This window comes from Mchenga conophoros, linkage group LG22 (assembly GCF_057382185.1).
Source record: "Mchenga conophoros isolate Kocher_MC1m ecotype Shallow Benthic linkage group LG22, M_conophoros_male_GT1.1, whole genome shotgun sequence".
In the NCBI taxonomy this organism is placed as follows: Eukaryota; Metazoa; Chordata; class Actinopteri; order Cichliformes; family Cichlidae; genus Mchenga; species Mchenga conophoros.
In genome coordinates, this window is record NC_140546.1 from 36338877 (window position 1) to 36359089 (window position 20213).

Consider the following 20213-nt stretch of genomic DNA (forward strand, 5'->3'; position numbering starts at 1 on the left):
GAACAGCTTGCCGATGATGGTGTATCTGTACATTGTTCTACAATGCAGCACAATCTGCACTCACACCACAAACTGAGTCGCTTGTTAGACTGTTGCTTATTATTATAAGTTCCTTATTAGACTCAACTGGTTTCTCTCAAAATGTAAAAGAACCCACCCACCACTTTAATCACACTCTGGATCTTGTTTTAACATATGGCATAGAAACTGGACATTTAACAGTGTTTCCTGAAAACCCTCTCCTGTCTGATCATTTCCTGATAACATTTACATTTACAATAATTGATTACACAGCGGTGGAGAGTAGACTTTATCAAAGTAGATGTCTTTCTGAAAGCGCTGTAACTAAGTTTAAGAATATAATCCACCCACTGTTATCATCTTCAATGCCCTGTACCAACACAGAGCAGAGCAGCTACCTGAACGCTACTCTAAGGTCGATTACCTTGTTAATAATTTTACCTCCTCACTAAGTACGGCTCTGGATACTGTAGCTCCTGGAGAAATATTTTGCTGCTTTATAAGAAAGCCCTCCGCAAAGCCAGAACATCTTACTATTCGTCACTGATTGAAGAAAATAAGAACAACCTGTCACGGCTGCCGGGGTGAGCCATGTGGTGTTGGAGGAAAAGGACTCAAAATGCAGGCAATGACTGATGATATGAGTGACGTTTATTTACAAGTGGCGGAGTGACAGAACAGACAAAGAGGCATGACAAATAACTGAAGAAACCTAAACTGGGCAAACTAAGAGCAAACCTGAAAATAATGACGAAACGGGGTGAAGGGCACAGAGACGCAGACCATAGAACCAAAACACCATGAAACGCAGACGAGTCGACAACGAGCACAGACCGACACCCACTATATATACACACACGAGGAGACCAGGTAATGGCACACAGGTGGGAAGCACAGCTGATTCTAATACACAAGACGACCTGAGGGCACAAGCTGAACACAGTGACAACAGACACAGACCTTCAAAATAAAACAGGAAATCCACAACACAAACTCGGGGACACGAACAGGGCACAAGGGGAGCACAGAGAACCAGACAAGACGCTGAACTAAACAGACAGATTCACAAGCAGACAGTGTGACACCATAGACAGACCGAGGAAACACAGAGAAGTGGGAGCAGGCAGGCATAGAACAAAAACCCTAACAAATGGCAAACCTTAACAAACGATATAACAGAATAAACAAGCACATAGAATAATACAAAGAAACACAAAACACTGAGTTGACAGACTCAGGACCATGACACAACCCCAGGTTTTTCTTCAGCACTGTAGCCAAGCTGACAAACAGTCAGAGCTCTGTTGAGCCAACCATCCCTTTAACGTTAACTAGTAATGACTTCATGTAATATAGTAATGACTTCATGAACTTCTTCTGCCTCCCTGGGAAAGTCTATGCCAGGGTGCTGGAAAGGAGAGTTCGTCCGCTAGTCGAACCTCGGATACAATGCAGTTTTCGTCCTGGTTGTGGAACACTGGACCAGCTCTTTATCCTCTCGAGGATACTTGAAGGTGCATGGGAGTTTGCCCAACCAGTCTACATGTGTTTTGTGGACTTGGAGAAGGCATTCGACCGTGTCCCTCGGGGTGTCCTGTGGGAGGTGTTGCGGGAGTATGGGGTGTCTGGCCCATTGCTACGGGCCATTCGATCCCTATACAACCGTTGCAAGAGCTTGGTTCGCATTGCCGGCAATAAGTCGGACTCGGGAGCTGAGTGTAAAAGCGAAGCTCTCAATTTACCGGTCGATCTACGTCCCTACCCTCACCTATGGCCACGAGCTGTGGGTAGTGACCGAAAGAACGAGATCGCGGATACAAGCGGCAGAAATGAACTTCCTCCGAAGGGTGGCTGGCCTCTCCCTCAGAGATAGGGTGAGAAGTTCGGCCATCCGGGAGGGGCTCAGAGCAGAGCCGCTGCTGCTCCACATCGAAAGGAGCCAGCTGAGGTGGTTCGGGCATCTGACAAGGATGCCCCCTGGGCGCCTCCTGGGTGAGGTGTTCCAGGCATGTCCCACCGGGAGGAGGCCCCGGGGCAGACCCAGGACACGCTGGAGAGATTATATCTCTCGGCTGGCCTGGGAACGCCTTGGTGTTCCCCCGGATAAGCTGGAGGAGGTGGATTGGGAGAGGGAGGTCTGGGCCTCTTTGCTTAGGCTGCTGCCCCCGCGACCCAGCCTCGGATAAAGTGGATGAAGATGGATGGATGGATGGAACTTCTTCACAAATAAAATTTTTATCATTAAAGAAAAAATTACCAATAATTATCCCACAGATGTAATATTATCTACAGCTACTCTTAGTAGTTAAGTTAGACTCTTTTTTTCTCCAATTGATCTTTCTGAGTTATCTTCAATAATTACTTCCTCCAAACCATCAACGTGTCTTTTAGACCCCATTCCTACAAAACTGCTCAAAGAAGTCCTTCCATTAATTAATTCTTCGATCTTAAATATGATCAACCTATCTCTAATAATCAGCTATGTACCACAGGCCTTCAAGCTGGCTGTAGTTAAACCTTTACTCAAGAAGCCATCTCTAGACCCAGCAGTCTTAGCTAATTATAGGCCAATCTCCAACCTTCCTTTCATATCAAACATCCTTGAAAGAGTAGTTGTCAAACAGCTAACAGATCATCTGCAGAGGAATGGTTTATTTGAAGAGTTTCAGTCAGGTTTCAGAGCTCATCACAGCACAGAAACAGCTTTAGTGAAGGTTACAAATGATCTTCTTATGGCCTCTGACAGTGGACTCATCTCTGTGCTTGTCCTGCTAGACCTCGGTGCATCGTTCGATACTGTCGACCATAATATCCTATTAGAGCGATTAGAACATGCTGTAGGTATTACAGGTACTGCACTGGTTTGTATCATATCTATCTAATAGACTCCAGTTTGTGCATGTAAATGGAGAGTCCTCTTCACACACTGAGGTTAATTATGGAGTTCCACAGGGTTCAGTGCTAGGACCAATTCTGTTTACATTATACATGCTTCCTATGGGCTGACTGTAGCTCAGGAGGTAGAGCAGGTCACCTACTGATCGAAGGTTGGTGATTCAATCCCTGGCTCCTCCAGTCTGCATGTCAAGTATCCTTGGGCAAGATACTAACCCCAACTTGCTCTCTGATGCATCCATCGGAGTATGAATGTGTGTGAATCAGAAAGCACTGAGTGTAGATAAAGTGCTTGTGAGAATGGGTGTGACTGGGTGAATGTGGCATGTTGTATAGAGCGCTTTGAGTACTCCGGGAGCGTAGAAAACCGCTGTATAAGAATTAGTCCATTTACCATTTACCTTAGGCAGCATCATTAGAAGACATAGCATACATTTTCACTGCTATGCAGATGACACCCAGCTCTATCTGTCCATGAAGCCAGATAACACACACCAATTAGTTAAACTCCAGGAATGTCTTAAAGACATAAAGACCTGGATGGCTGCTAACTTTCTGCTCCTGTCATGGTCCCCGTGTCTCGCCGGCTGACTCTGTGTCAGGCCACATGTTTGTTTTCGGTGCTCATCGCGGGCTCCCGCTGCTGGCCCACCTGCTCTCATCACCACACCTGTTGCTGATTTCAGCAGATTGCCACACTACTTAAGATGGCAGACCTTTGCTAGTCTTCGCTGGATCATTGAGCTATCAGCGTCAGTCAACCTGCGAATCTTCAATCTGCAATCTGAGAGTTTTGTGACTTTCTGCTAACCTGATTTTTCTGTGTGTGTAGATCATCCCTGAAACTGTTTGGTTTTGTATTGGACGGATGAACGAGAGGAGCGGCTATGGAGAGGAATTGGCATATTGTAAAGGAATACCAAGGAATACCTGGTCTGCGCTTGAGTCCGTTAAAAGAACCTTGTCAAAACAATCCAGCCAACATGGACTCAGCAGGACAGGACCCCGTGGGCCAGGCTCTGGCCGCTCAGGAAGCCGCTCTTGCCTGCCATGAACAGATGCTCATCCAGCTACGGAACGACATTGCCGCATTAACTCAGGCCTTTGCCCAGTTAATACCGCTGGAAGGAAATGTGCAGCCGGGAAGCCCTCAGCCAGCTAACCCCGCTCCCCGGGCGACGGCACCCACTGCAGCGACAGTTAGCCCTCCTCGGGCTGCTCTATCCCTGGACGGACCCCTGCCCACGCCTGAAGCATTCTCGGGCAAGTCTGAAAAGTACACCGTTTACCTGGCTCAGTGTTCTTTAATTTTCTGTGAACAACAACATTTTCACAATAATGATGGAGCAAAAATCACTTGTTTTGTTCAACTTTTTAGAGGCCGTGCGCTAAAATGGGCCCAGGTTGTGCTAAGCTCTGACCCATTTCCTATACTGACTTTGTCACTAAGTTTAAGAGTGCGTTTAATCAAGGCACCGGGGCTGAGGCCGCTGCTCTCCGTCTCCTGAACTTCAAACAAGGTAAGCGGAGCATGTCCTACTACGCTATTGACTTTTGGATTTGGACTGAGGAGACGGGATGGAGCCAGGAGCGCTAAGGAGCGCTTTGTTAAATAACATCTGTGAGGAATTAAAGGATGAACTCATGATGCATGATCTACCTGCCTTCTTTAATGATTTGATGTCCCTGTGCATTAAGGTTAATGAACGGTTGCAGGCTCGCCGGTCGTAGCTAGACTTGTAGTCAAGACCGCCTAATCCGAGACCAAGACAAGACCAAGACCAGAGGGTATCGAGACCAAGACAAGACCAAGACCAAGTCGAGACGAGACCAAGACCGAGACCGAGACCGGGACAAAAAAAGACTAACTTTTGTGTGCTTTTGAGGGCTGACATGATGGTACTGACTGGCCCCAAAGTCATCTGACAAAACAGCGATCACCACCAACAACTAAAATATGAAATATGTAACTGGTTTCAGTTATACTTTATATATAGATAAAATTGTAACATCAAACTGAAGATTATAAAATTGAAATTGCATCATGTCCTATTGTAGTAGTACTAGCCAAATTACACTGTATGATACCAACTTCCCTAAAATGGATAAGGCCTGTCAACACAAAGTGATATGCAGATGTTATTTAAAAGTCAATGGTCACATTTATTTAGTCAAACAACACCATTTTAAGTAAAATTCTGTAATCAAACAATATAAAGACATGTGCACACCTCACAAGAATCAGATGCAAACTACAAATATTACATACCAATACAAATTGTGCATTAATAAGAATAAGAACAAGTGCTTAAAAGATTCTGGCATCTTGATGTCTTCAGTGGCATGAGATTACAACACACTGCCAATGAAATCAAGCCTGTTGTTCAGTAGGGCAGGAACAATAGAACACAGACATTATGAACAAATAACAAATATCTTATGAACAAATATATAATGAACAAACAGCATATTTTCAGAGAGGAGTGAGAGAAAACAGTTCACATTTTAAAACAGTGATTGATTGCACTTCAAGAAAACTAAAGATTGCAACATCTTATAGCCTAGCCGTGCGCGGTGGGGTCTCATTTGAATGCCTCCTCTACTAAAATCCCTCTCAACAACAATAACAATAAATTATTATTATTATATAGTCACCTATTAATGACTTTTTAAGGTCATCTCTGAACCTCTTCAGCGCTGGTCCGGTTTCACCATTTTGGACATCTAAATCTACCCAGGTCAGTCCAAACTGGGGGTCGAGCATGGTGGCAAGGAAGCAGATCCGATGGCTAAATGGCTCTTCTGGATCCTTTTCGTCCATGCAAATCTGCCTGAAAATTCCAGAGAACCGTTTCTCTAAGGATCTTTTCAGTGCCCTGACTATAGTTACGGCCTGGGGCATTTGTACTTCCATCTTTATAAGATGATTCTTCAAGTCCAGAACAGTGGGGACCACCATGCTAATAGTCACCTGATGATCACCTTCTGTAAGGTCTGTTGCATCAGAAAAAGGCTCAAGCAAAGCACAAAGGTCTTTCAGCTGAGCCCACTCTCGGGTTGAAAACACTAAATTCTCTGTATTGCTGCACATTTCAGTGATGGCCCCGTGGTCAAGTGTGATCAGAGCTTTTAACTGTCTGTAGGTGCTATTCCAGCGGGTGTTGTTTCCTGCTGGGATGGACTTATTGGAGCCAAAGTGTGCCTCAAACAAGTCTTTGTGGTTACTACTGCTGTGCAGCAGGTTTGTAAACTTGCTGGCTTTGGCAATGGCTCTAGCTATTGCCTTTACCTCTTTCATCCCATCACTGATTACAAGTTGCAGCGAGTGGGCGAAGCAAGAAAGACGTTCACCCGTTGACCATGGATCAGAACCTTCTGCATCCTCCCACATTGTTTCATCATCGAGGTCATCACTGCTGTCACCTTCAGGGTGCTCTACTTCTGGCATCCTGACTTTAAAGGCCCGCTTCATATTGGATGCATTATCCGTCAGAATGTAGCTTATTTTATGGCCAATGCCATACTCCTCAACTATTCTGTCAAATGCTGAGGCGATTCGTTCGCCGCAGTGCTTCCCTGTGAAACGCCTACAGTCAGGCAAAAATGATTGTAAACTGTAAGAGTCCTTGTTCTTGCAGGCAGCATGAGCAGTAACTCCCAGGAAAGTACGAAGCCTCCGGTCAGACCAGAGGTCTGTTGTTATTGCTACATTTGGCTGGACTTCCAGGGCTTTGATTATGTCACCCTTCAATTTAGTGACAAGGTGAGGTATCAGCTTCTCTGTCAAAGTGGTTCTAGACACAGGAGTGTATTTGCTATCCAAGACATTCAGGAAGTGTCTAAAATGTGGATTCTCAACGATAGACAGGGGGAGAGAGCATCCAACTATAAGGTCCACTTCCTTACTCCCATCCTCCCTTCCTTATCTTTTAGAAAAGAGCTTGTTAAAAAGCCAGGTGGTTTGTTTCAGAATTCACTAATGAAAGAACTCTGTATTCTATGTCTAGGAGTGTATTTTGCTGGGATGATCATAAATTGTAACTGAAGAGATAAACTACACAAAGGATCCTTCTTTGCTCACAAGGCAGGAAGACATTTCCTTATTTGGTCTGTACCGGTTTGAACTGAGAACCTGCTGACACACGAACCTTTTTTCCTCTATATAAGCTGTTGTGTACTAAATAAACCTTTGAGTTGATTATGGGAAAGCAACCTGAAGCAGTCTGTGTTTCCTTGTTCTCCCAAGCTACTCCCGGCGCTGTAACTAACCCGCTGAACGGCATACCTGAGTGTTACTTTGAATAATTAGGAGTCTTATAAGGAAAGGACAAAACTCTGCTTATCGCTCACGCCACGGAGGAAACCCGGGATGGAAATTTCCTTCAACCGCTATCACTGATGTTGCAGATCCTGCCTTGTACTCCAAGTACCTACAAAACAGGGAAATAGGAATCTGTAAAACATCGGTTTCTATTCAACCACAAAAACTACTGTATCTTACAAGCACAGTAATTTTAAACCTATCAATGAGGGCAGACCTTTGCATACAAAATAACCTAATCTAATCCAGTGTGACACATATAGATCATTAGGCACAACTAGTAATAATGAAAATACTGGAGTGTTCAGGGTTGCAAGACCTTAAATAAGAAGAACAGAAAAACACTTGAATGGAATCTACAAAAGACAAAATGTCTGTGCATTAACTTTGCAGGTTGCATTAAGCCTCCTCCTGCCAGTCAGCTATCAGACACAGCTGTATTGACAAGAAATGAACTACTCAATAAAGTCTGAAGTTACACCAATACAAAATAACTGTGTCTAATAATGCTAAAATAGCCCCTACACACTGGACTGGTTTAGTAGGGCAACATAGTAGAAAACACCTAAGAAAGTCATAGTCAAAGGTCTTTAAGTTCGATTTAAGAACCTTAGGACTCAGTTTTGCGATCCGTGCTATCTGAACCAGAGCCATAGACCGCTCTGATCAGGGGCCCGTTCTTCGTACCTCGCTAAGTAGGTTAGCCGGATTAGATTGTTGACGATTTCGCGTGATCCTGGATCAGTCGGTTCCCCGAAGCTCATCCGGGACTTGCTGTCATAGCAACAGAGCCGTAAGCGTAAACCTGCTCGGGAGCAGGTTTACTTTATGTAAACAGGATTAGATCGCGGCCACGCAGGTATGTCCGCTTCATTTATACGAAAGCAACAGCGATATTTTTCCACTGTTTCACCATAAATAAATAACATCAATGTAACTGAAGATAATGCAGCACCTGATCCTTTTATTGATGTCACACAGATACATACAGGTCATTTCCTAAAAAAGGGAAATGAACTATTAACATTCTATTACATGTATGTGATTATTACAGATGTAATTCATATTTCAGAGTAGTAATTGTAAATTACTTCGTGTAATCAAGATGAGAGACCACGGCTATAAAAGCGAAGGTGGATTTGGGAAGCCTGTCGCAGCCATGTCCTGTCCGTATACGCGACCAACCCATTGCGGAAGGTGCAAGATTGATAAGGAGAGTCCTCAGAATTCAGCGTATATTGCGGGATAGACAGGATCCTTTAGCTCAGCGCGACAGTGTGCTCATAGAGAGATATCGATATTCCCGTGAGGGTATTATTTACTTAACCAACTTGTTGACGAGGGGGTGCAGGACCACCACCTGTCTTTTTTTCCTCTGCCCTTTTCTTGGTTGCTGTTATGAACAAACTAACAGAGTATTACAGGCCAGTATTACCTTGCCAAGAGACGCAAAGCAATCTAAGAGATAAATATTACCATTCTGTAGAATACTCCTGTATTCCACTTTTACTTGTTCCCATGTTCTTGTGGGTCCTGTTGTGGCTCTAATGTGAAAGGGGATATAATATAACATATTATAATATAATATAATGCCATATGATATTGGACAATATAGTGTCATATGATAGATCTACCCTACCGCCTACTGGTGTTGGCCAGAGGGGCCGATGGCGCGATATGGCAGCCTGGCTACAACCGTAGCTGCCTCCACCAGTGTGTGAATGTGGGAGTGAATGAATAGTGGTATCGTAAAGCGCTTTGGATGCCTTGGAAAGCGCTATATAAATCCAATCCATTATTATTATTATTATTAAATTACCTACGAGTTTGATTTGTCAGCAACTTTCTGCCAGCCCTCTCTCCTTGCTTTTGCAGCCTTTGCAGTGTTCTCTTGCGTTTTAATTAAACTCTGAAACTCCTGTAATCCCTCACTCATGAGTTCTTGCTCTGCTGCCGGAAAATACCGAGCACGCCCCTTCGACATTTTCGCCGACCAATCAGCGGGTTGCCGATCAATGTTTCTACTATCGATGCGTAGCCCCTTTTACGACACCCAGTGATGTCACATTCCTGCGTCCAGCTGTAGTAATCGTCAACAGCAGGTGTGTTCGGGGAACCGGATTAGCGAGCTCACGGTTAGCGCGATGATTTGATCTTGGATGTGTCATTTGATCTTGGATGTAGTAAGCGACGTACGAAGAACGGGCCCCTGGTCTTCACTGTCAAGAACGCCGCTGTTAGCCGAGCAATGTTATAGGGACACTCTTGAAACGCCCGTCCTTACGAGTCAGCAACCACATAAATATGCCCATTAAAGTCCACAACAAACCACACCATACCAGCCCTTAAAGTGCTCACTGAAATGGTTTCAATATATTTCTGCTCAATGAATTCACCAAAATACCTAAAGTTAATGAAAATTGTTTAAGTAGCTGATAGCCACTGCTAGCGCTAGCTACCTGTACATAGCATGTAATGTAACGTTAAGTTAAAGTTAAGTCTGCAGGGACGGTTGCAAAAAACTGTCCCTACATAATTTATAATGTTTGAAGAACACATTATAAATAACAATATTACATAAACATGACCTGGTCATCTGAGGTTGGAAAGGTAGTTAGAAGAGTTTGAAGATGGATAGATGGCTACCGGCTAGCTTACCTTTGAGGGTGTTTGCGCTCCAGGTGCCTGGTGAAGGTTGAGGTAGTCCCGGCTGTCTCGGTCAAGGAGACTTTACAAAACCTGCACTTTGCCGAATGCTTCTTTTTTGCATTTACCAAAAACTCTTTGTGTTCTATGAACGCAACCTTTATGACAGACGAAGTCGCTGACATTTCTGTAACTGACCGGGCATACTGCTCAATCTAACGGGTTGCATTTAGTTGTGTTTATTTAGTATTTATTTATTTATTGTCATTGTCAAGAACAATGAAATTGCGTTTGGGGCTTCCATACAACCCAAAAAAAGAAGAAAATAATAAATACCCCTTAAAACCCAAGTGTACATATTTAACCCAGTGTGACTCCAATGCAATAAGACAATCCTTAGCAATAATGTTCGTAGAAATTCAGACAAAGACCTGAGAAACATGACAAAATACAACAATGCAACCCATTCAATATTATTGTACTGTGAGATATGATATCAGATATGATAGTTATCTATTTAAGAAAGAGGGGGGGGGCAGGAGGGGGAAGAGAATAAAGATATGATGCACCAATGCAGACCAGTTCATTGCTATTAAGAAGTTGGATATGGTTATTGTCCGTGAGAGGGGGGCAGAGAGTTCAGGAGCCTCACAGCCTGTGGATACAGGCTGTTGGCCAGTCTGGATGTTCTGGCCTGTATAGACCTGTACCTTCTCCCTGAGGGCAGCAGATGGAAAAGGTGGCGCGCAGGGTGATGTTGGTCCCGCAGGATACTGTGCACCCTCCTCAGACAGCGAGTGGGGAAGATATTACTGATCTCTGGCAGACTTGTTCCAATAATTCTGCCAGCTTCTTTCACCACCCGCTGGAGTGCTTGCTGATCGGCCTTGGTGCAGCTGGGGAACCACACTAGAAATCCATACGTCAGAACGCTGCTGATGGCACAGTTGTAGAAGTTCAACATCAGAGATCTGGGAATGTGTGCGCTCCGCAGTCTCCTCAGGTAGTAGAGGCGCTGTTGGGCCTTCCGTACAACTGAGGTGATATGGTTGCCCCAGGACAGGTCTTCGGTCACAGTTACCCCCAAGAATTTAAAACTGCTCACCCTCTCCACCGCCTCACTGCCAATGAAGAGAGGCAGATGGTTGTTATGGCCCCTCTTCCGGAAATCTACAATGATCTCCTTGGTCTTTTTGGTGTTTAAGACCAAGTTATTGTCGTGGCACCATGACTCTAGTTGTTGCACCTCTGTCCTATAGTTTGTCTCATCATTGTTGGATATAAGTCCGAGCACTGTAGTGTCATCTGCAAACTTAACAATGAGATTGGACGCGCAGGAGGAAATACAGTTTGAAGGGCGCGAAAGGCGAAATAATAAAATGCCACAATGTGGAGGGATTTGAGCATGGCTGAGCCACTGTGTGTCGCTGTGTGACAGCTGAGCAGCGAAAGGAAATTAATTGAGGAGCCGGCTCTCGCTCAATGGGAGTCGACTATTCTGATTCACTACAAAGCACTCTCTAAGCACGGCTCTCAGAGCTAAAGCTTTTGCGCATGATACATTATCGAACGTTACGCTGTGTGTGATGGATACTGTTGACTCCAAATCTCCCGACCACTATGCTGACCTGAGACAGCAAGACAGCGAGACCAAGACAAGACCGAGACCAAAGTACGTCGAGACCAAGACAAGACCGAGACCAAAGTACGTCGAGACCAAGACAAGACCGAGACAAAAGTACGTTGAGACCAAGACTAGACCAAGACCACGTAAAAGTGGTCTCGAGACATCCAACTCTAGTCGTAGCAAAACTACAACTCCCATAAGTCTGTGGGATTCTTGGGTACTGGCGCCATGGCTGAATCAGGCTCCTCCCGGGCACACAAGGGCGCTGATGGGGAGGAACCCATGCAGTTAGGCGGCTCCCACATTACGGCTGCAGAGCGCCAGCGCAGGATTTCGGCCGGTGAGTGCCTCTATTGCAGCCGTAAGGCACATGTCGTAACCACCTGCCCTTAGCTGATCACCTCGGTTCACAATTGGACCCCCTGCCTCATGCTCTGTGCGTTACCGGCCTATCAAGGCAACGCCTCGCAGACATCACACTTGTCACGGAACCAGTAGTGCTCCCTCTCTCAGGCAACCATTCAGAGGAGATCTGATTTTTGGTGTTTAAAGCTACTCGGATCCCACTGCAACAGCACAACCCTCACATCAATTGGCTTAAGGGATGCATCACTGGGTGGGGGGAGGAATTCCACATGCCCTGCCTCAAGGGTGCCTCACCTCCAGGCACAGAAACACCATAATCAGCTGACTTATCCAATGTTCCCTCCATTTATCACAACCTCGCTGAGGTGTTTCAAAAAGCTGGAGCCCAGTCTCTACCCTCGCATAGGCCTTATGACCCTGCCATAGATCTGCTTCCCGGAGCTCCGTTACAAACCAGTTGGCTCTATAGTCTCTCGCTACCTGAACAAGAGGCTATGGAGAAATACATCACTGAATCCCTTGCCGCCGGCCTCATTTGCGCCTCCACCTCACCAGTCGCAGCTGGCTTCTTTTTCATTGAAAAGAGAGATAAAATCCTCCAGCTGTGCATAGACTATCGCGGACTGAATAAAATCATGGTCAAGAACGAGTACCCACTCCCTCTCCTCACATCCGCCTTTGAGCTCCTCCAGAGGGCGACTGTTTTCACCAAATTAGATCTGCGAAATGCCTACCATCTGGTTCGGATACGCGAATGGGACGAATGGAAGACCGCCTTCAACACACACCTCGGGCACTTTGAGTACTTAGTCATGCCATTCGGTCTCACCAATGCCCCATCAGTTTTCCAAGCCTTGGTGAATAATGTGCTCAGAGACTTCATTAACCGGTTTGTTTTTGTGTACCTAGATGATATCTTGATTTTTTTCCAAAGCTCAGCCCAAACACGAGAACCATATCAGGCAGGTTCTTTAATGTCTCCTCGAAAACCGGCTATTCGTCAAGGGAGAGAAGTGTGAGTTTCACATTCCTACCGTCGCTTTTATGGGCTACATAATCGACCAGGGACCCGGTGAAAGTAAAAGCTGTTGTGGAGTGGCCAGAACCGCCAAATCGGCGTCAGCTGCAGCGCTTCCTCGGATTTGCTAACTTCGACAGATGGTTTATCCAGGACTTTAATCGAGTTGCTTTGCCTATGACACAACTAACCTCTCCCAAACCTCTCCCAAACGTCCTTTTCAGTGGAACGATGCAGCTTTTCAGGAACTCAATAAACGGTTTGCTGCGGCTCCTTAATTCAGATCAAACTGAGGTTACTGTACTCCGCCCTGAAAATCTTAGGAATATGGTATCTAACCAGATTCTTACTCTGCAAGGTCAAGGTCAAGGTCAAGGTTCTTTATTTGTCACATGCATAGTTATACAAGTATAACACACAGTGAAATGTAGCCTGACACGCTCCTCGACATGTGCAAAAAAATTGGGGGGGGGGGGGGGGGGGGGGTAGAGGAAAAACATTATATATATATATATATATATATATATATATGTAGTATATACATTGGGTGAATGTGCAGTAGTAGCAGCAAGCAGGTGAATTCTGTACATTAATATGAATAGACATCTGACTGCATGGCATTACCTTGGCCTCCAGTAACACTGTGAGGAACCTTGGAGTCATTTTTGTCCTTCAATGCACATATTAAACAAATATGTAGGACTACTGTGTTCCATTTGTCCTGATTAGAGATCAGGATGTCTTAAAAACTCCCTGAAAAGTCTTCAGTTAATCCAAAACGCTGCAGCAAGAGTCCTGACAGGGACTAGAAAGAGAGAGCATATTTCTCCTGTATTGGCTTCCCTTCATTGGCTTCCTGTTAAATCCAGAATTCAAAATCCTGCTCCTCACATACAAGGTCTTAAATAATCAGGCCCCATCTTATCTTAATGACCTTGTAGTACCATATCACCCTATTAGAGCACTTCGCTCTTGCTCTGCAGGCCTACTTGCTGTTCCTAGAGTATTTAAAAGTAGAATGGGAGGCAGAGCCTTCAGTTTTCAAATGGTAAATGGCCTGTATTTGTATAGCGCTTTTCTAGTCCCTAAGGACCCCAAAGCGCTTTACACAACCTGTCATCCACCCATTCACACACTGGTGATGGCAGCTACATTGTAGCCACAGCCACCCTGGGGCGCACTGACAGAGGCGAGGCTGCCGGACACTGGCGCCACCGGGCCCTCTGACCACCACCAGTAGGCAACGGGTGAAGTGTCTTGCCCAAGGACACAACGACCAAGACTGTCCAAGCCGGGGCTCGAACCGGCAACCTTCCGATTGCAAGGCGAACTCCCAACTCTTGAGCCACGATCGCCCGCTCAGGAGACAGACACTATCTCTACTTTTAAGATTAGATTTTCCTTTTTGCTAAAGCATATAGTTAGGGCTGGACCAGGTGACCCTGAATCCTCCCTTAGTTATGCTGCAATAGGTGTAGGCTGCCAGGGGATTCCCATGATGCACTGGGTGTTTCTACCTCACTCACTATGTGTTAACAGACCTCTCTGCACTGAATCATACTTGTTATTAATCTCTGTCTCTCTTTCACAGCATGTCTTTATCCTGTCTTCCTTCTCTCACGTGTTACTGTAATCCGATTACCGTTACTTTCCCGTAGGAACGCTGCGTTACTGCGTTACTAAAACCGTGAGAGGACTTTGAGTGTCTCATGACAGTGACGTAAGCGAGTGCGACGTTCGTGACAACAGCTGTGTGCAGATCAACAATGGATCATATATCGAGTGCAGAGAGAGTATGAGCGTGCAGCGTTTAAAGCGTGGAAGTACTGACCTTACTTTGAGTTTGATTCCATAAAAAGTGACAAAAACATTAGTGTCCGCTGTGCGTGGGAAGAAAACTTCTTTTTACAGCGAAAAAAAACACCTAAACTTCCGAGCAAGCACCGAGTAGCTACGACGTAATGGGAAACTCACAGAGAAACTCACGGATTCTTCAACTGACCGCGGCACACCTGCACCAGGGTAAACCTCCGCCTACCCCACTCCTGCTTTACAGGTGAAAATAGAGCAACAGGACCGCTGAGTCTTTGACTTTATTTATTTTCTACTGTGTTTTACTTGCATCTATTTGAAAGACTGAGTGTAAACACAAAAAAATATTTTATTTTATGTGCTGGAATGTGCAGAAAATAGGTTTAAATGTTAAACTAATTTCTTCCAGTCAGAGAATGTTGCATATAATTAAATTTTTGCTTGATGCATAAAGTTAAAAGGTTAAAACTAATAAAACAAGTTTAAAAAAAGAGACTTTTCCATTTGATTACATTTTGTATGATGGATTATGCAGAAAAAGTAGAATTGGGCTGAAAGATCTATCACTTTATCACCTATTCTGTCATGGTCCGGAGTCCGTGTTTATGTTTAGTTTATTAGTATTCTGTGGTTTTGGTTGCCTTGGGTGTTTGTACTCTTCTGTTTCATGGTTCATGTTCCTATGTTCTGTGTCTCCCAGTCTGTGTTAAGTTGGTGTGTTATGTCATTGCGTGTATGTGTTTCCTGTTTTATTGTGAAGGTCTGCGTCTTATGTGAGTGTTTTCAGTTTGCCTCCCTAGTCTCGTCACGTTAATCACTCCCAGCTGTGTTCCCTACCTGTGTGTAATCTCCCTGTGTTCTCTGAGTGTATTTAAGTTGTGTCTTCTGTCATAGTAGTTGCTGGTTCGTCTGTGTTGTTTCCCCTCGGTCTCCATGTATCTCTCCATGTGTATTTCCCCGGATCTCCCTGCATCTTCATTTCTGGTTTGTTTTGTTAGTTTTACCCAGTTTAGGTTCCAGTTTCATGTTCCCTGCGCCTTTGTTGTTTGTTTTTCCCTTCGTTAATAAACACTCACCTGCACCAGAGCTGCCGCGTCCAGGTCCTAAATATTCCACACGGCTTGCCCCGGCAAACCGTGACATATTCAGGTTGTAAATCGTGTTTTTAAAAAGTAACTAAGTAACTAAGTAATTAATTACTTTTGAAAATAAGTAATCAGTAAAGTAATGGGATTACTTTTGGGGGGGAAGTAATCAGTAATTAGTTACTGATTACTTTTTTCAAGTAACTTGACCAACACCGCAGATGGCCCTGCCCCTCCCTGAGCCTGGTTCTGCCAGAGGTTTCTTCCTTTATGTTTAGATTTATGTTTCTGAACATGGAAGCATAGAATGAACCGCACTGCTAATGTTCTTATATAAAAATTCAGCTTTGACACTGTTCTTAAATCTATTGGTAATCCTCATCATGGACGAGTGGTTTTCCAAATAAATTACCAGTCACAACAGCAACAATAACATACATGTCAGCATACATGGGTCATTACTTGATAAATGGCACCTGTGTGATTAATTTTATTAATACTCTGCACAAAATTTTTGTGCTGTGAGAGGGACACTCCAAATGCAATCACATATATATGTCATGCAAAAAGTTCCCAACCTAATGCTGCAGTCTTTATTTATTTAGTGTGTTTGTTAGTTAGTTAGCCTGTCATGGGTGCAAAACCTCAATGTGCTGAAAGGTAGGAGACAATTAACACATTATTAGTGTCAACCCAGTCCTAATGAGTGACTATGCAAACAGCGCTTGCAGCATCCATGGACTCCAATCAGGAGATTTTCAGAAACTAAGATCTATTTTGTATACAGTGGAACCCCGACTTACGAATACCCCATTTAACGCAATGCCTTCCGAATCATGTGACAACCCACTTGGCCTTCATACTTGCGCTTCGCTGTTCCACTTGAATGACGTATTGTTGTTGAAGTTAGCAATTAGCCTATAGCCTATCGTTCACACAAAAGGTGCGATGGGTGCTTCGACTTGCGAAAATTTTCGACTTACGGAATTAATTCGTTCACGAGGGTCTTTCGTAAGTCGGGGTTCTACTGTATTTTCTTTATAATTTTTTGTGACTGTGCAGTCAAAGCAACATGATCATGATGTGACACGTCTGAATGTAGGAAATAAACCACGTGAAAATTTTCAGAAAAAATATGCAGGAACCAGCTGAAGCCCTTCCTGACTTTTTCAAGACTCATGACAAATAAATATATGAAGAGTTAATTAGTAAAAGGTGTTATACAAATGCTCAAACAGCACTTTTACTAATTATGTATGGACTGAATAATTTAAAAATGCAGTCCCCTGCAGGCACCTGCTTGAATTGTTGTTACACTGAAAGGGCAATAAAAAAATATTAACACTGCACATTTCCAAAGCTCAGCCCAAAACTCACTGTCTGTGCCCAGCTGTGGTAAATGGACTGATTCTTATATAGCACTTTTCTACTCTCATGGAGCACTCAAAGGCTGTGATTTTAACATATGTACACAGCCCACGTTGGAGAATCATTGTCAGAAAGTATTGTGATGATGAGTGGTGAGTATGCACTTTGGGCTGAGGAGATTGGATTCATCTTGTTAGACTGGATAGATTTATGTCCACTGCATGGGGTGGGACAAAAAAGCGCTGATCAATAAAAAAAAGAGAAGAGAGAGGAGACGTGTGCAGAATCAGGGCCAGAATCTAAGTTTTGGGCTGAGGCATTAGCGAGGGGTATGGGAACTGCGTGCAACTTTTAGTGCTGCTGACAGTGGAGAGTGTTTCCTGTGCTAGGAGGGGGAACATTCACAGGCTGTGCCACCAGGTCTGGTATTTAAATATAGATATGTATGGCATCCACAGGAAAGTCTCAGCTCGGAGTTCACAAAAATAATTTCATGACCACCAAATGCGACAACAATTAAAGAGCAGGTTAACAGAGTCTGTGAAAAGTAACTGAAAGGCAACTGTTAAGAAAATGCCCTTTTGGGTGAGACAGGCCCACAGGCCCTGCATGCAAGTGTACTAACACACATACATGTAATGAAGAACAGCTTACACTATAGCACACACTATACATGCGCCTATATCTCTCATTGGTGTTAAAATAGGGAAAACTTTTGTTATCAAATGCTGAATTTATCCACTGCTGACATTTAACTCTCCAGCTTGCAGGACAATAGGTGAAACGTTTGTGAAAACAGAGGAAAAAGAGAGAGAGAGAGAGTCTGATATGACCAAGCAGTGATCAGACAATAAATTTAGTTGGTAATACAATAAATTGTGAGATGCTTTCTGCTTGATTGATTTCTGTTGACCTGTCAACTTAGCGCATTATGAGCTGATATGCAAATTCATCATCATCATCATTTATTTATTTATATAGCACTTTAAAAACACACCTGGTAGACCAAATTGCTGACCAATACTAATATGCACGTAGTAATAAAACCAGACATAGCAATAAAATTAAAAAAGACAATAAAAAAAAATATCAGTTACCCGCAGAGTTAAAAGCCAGGTAATAAAAATAGGTTTTTAATGAAGACTTAAAAACTGGCACTGATGCAGCCTGTCTAATATGGAGAGGAAGGTTATTCCAAAGCATCGGCGCTGCAACAGAGAACGCTCGGTCTCCTCTAAGTTTCAGCCGTGACTTTGGGACCGAAAGCAGCAACTGCTCAGCTGACCGAAGGGAACGAGTGGGGATGTGGGGCTTCAACAAGTCAGACAAATAAACAGGTGCCAGACCATTTAGAGATTTAAAAGCCAATAAAAGGACTTTAAAACGGATCCTAAATTCAATTGGAAGCCAGTGTAAAGAGGCCAAAATCGGAGTGATGTGATCAAATTTTCTTCTGCCAGTTAAAAATCGTGCCGCAGCATTTTGCACTAATTGCAAGCGTGACAAAGTGCCCTGCCCAACCCCTGTTAAAAGAGAATTGCAATAATCTAAACGTGAGGTAATAAAGGCATGAATAACTCTTTCCAAGTCACGCTTGGAAAGAAAGGGCTTAACCTTTGATAAACGTCTGAGGTGATAAAATGCTGATTTTACCACCCCGTTTACATGGTCATCAAAGGTGAGTGCAGAATCAATTTTAACTCCGAGATTTGTGATCGAACTCTTTAGTTGGGAAGTCAAAGCTGCAAGATCAACATCCGGAGTATGAGAAGAACAATTTGGGCCAAATAAAATTGATTCTGTCTTCCAATCATTAAAATTTTAAAAGTTTTTTTGCCATCCATGCTTTGACATCAGTAAGGCAGTCAAGCAGAGGTCCAGTTGGGAGACTATCAGAATGACTAAAAGGTAAGTAGAGCTGGCAATCATCTGCGTATAGATGGAATGGCACTTTATGCTTTCGGAAAATCGCACCAAGAGGCAAGAGGTACAATGAAAACAATAACGGCCCAAGAATAGATCCCTGTGGCACACCCCAAAGCAGAGGGGCCACAGAGGATGAAGCCGACCCCAACTTAACACAAAATGTCCTATTTAAAAGATAGGACTTTAACCACAAAAGTGCCGAACCAGAAATTCCCACACAGTGCTGCAAGCGGGAGATCAGCAAATCGTGATCCACAGTGTCAAATGCAGCGGTCATGTCCAACAAGACCAGCACTGCATATTTACCACGGTCTGTCGCTATCAGGATGTCATTCATAACTTTTACGAGGGCTGTCTCCGTACTGTGGAATGGCTTAAAGCAGGACTGAAAGATTTCTGACAATTTAGAGCAGTGGTTCTTAACCTGGGTTCGATCGAACCCTAGGGGTTCGGTGAGTCTGTCTCAGGGGTTGGATGACTCAATTGTTGACAAACAGAGAAGTTGTTTTGATGCAATAACTGATGCAAGACTCTGCTTCTATTTCCTGCAGGTTGAAGCCAGGTGATTGGATCCTTGTCCGAGTACTCCAAAGAAAAAATTGGTGCTCACCACGGTGGGAGGGTCCATACCAAGTGCTTCTGACCACTCCAACTACCTGCAAAATAGTGGAAAGACCTTCCTGGATACACCAATGCCACTGCAAGAAAGTTGAGGTCCCAGAGGATTCCACTTCCTTCACAGAAATCAACTAGTAAGGGAAAGTTTCACCCTCGCTTGGTTGCTTCAGTGGTGAGGGTAAAGTGAATAGAATAGAGTAATCCTTTAATTGTCCCACAAGGGGAAATTTGGTTGCTGATTGAGCATTGCTCGCACTTCCACCTCCAGCCATTGGCCAACTCTAGGGTAACCAAGCAGTAGGGTGTGACGGACCTGTACGCAGCCATGGGAAGGTGGACCCTCTTGGTTACCTTGACTACGATGCTTACCCTTACAGGCCGAAATTATATGATGCCGAAAACAGCTGAACCACGAGGCAGACTGAAAAGATGGACGCATGACAACTCCCACCTAAGAGACATGATACAAGACCACATCCACCCTTGGATGAACAATGCCTGGTACCGCTA

General features: G+C 44.1%; 2 protein-coding genes across 2 annotated transcripts in view; one reads left to right on the forward strand and one right to left on the reverse strand.

The window, feature by feature from the left end:
- Positions 1-5421: 5421 nt before the first annotated feature.
- Positions 5422-10068, reverse strand: LOC146549841 (E3 SUMO-protein ligase ZBED1-like). The gene is made up of 4 exons (XM_085261713.1): positions 9896-10068; positions 7267-7346; positions 5579-6837; positions 5422-5529 (listed from the first exon to the last, which is right to left on the reverse strand). The coding sequence occupies exons 1-4, from the start codon at positions 10066-10068 to the stop codon at positions 5422-5424; spliced, it is 1620 nt and encodes a 539-aa protein (XP_085117839.1).
- A 1670-nt stretch (positions 10069-11738) lies between these two features.
- LOC146549842 (scinderin-like) overlaps positions 11739-20213 on the forward strand; it is a 42762-nt gene continuing 34287 nt past the window's right edge. The window contains exons 1-2 of the mRNA XM_085261714.1: positions 11739-11850; positions 12303-12765. Of these exons, the coding sequence (XP_085117840.1) occupies positions 11739-11850; positions 12303-12765 (575 nt within the window). The remainder of the gene's footprint in view (positions 11851-12302; positions 12766-20213) is intronic.

What these genes read in the sequence shown, in the direction of transcription:
- LOC146549841 (XM_085261713.1), bottom strand. Translation starts at nt 10,068, where the DNA reads ATGTCAGCGACTTCGTCTGTCATAAAGGTTGCGTTCATAGAACACAAA. An exon ending in GAGCGCAAACACCCTCAAAG is followed by an intron (nt 7,347 to 9,895) that starts GTAAGCTAGCCG and finishes CCTGTTTTGTAG; the next exon opens with GTACTTGGAGTACAAGGCAG. An exon ending in TCCCGGGTTTCCTCCGTGGC is followed by an intron (nt 6,838 to 7,266) that starts GTGAGCGATAAG and finishes CTAAAAGATAAG; the next exon opens with GAAGGGAGGATGGGAGTAAG.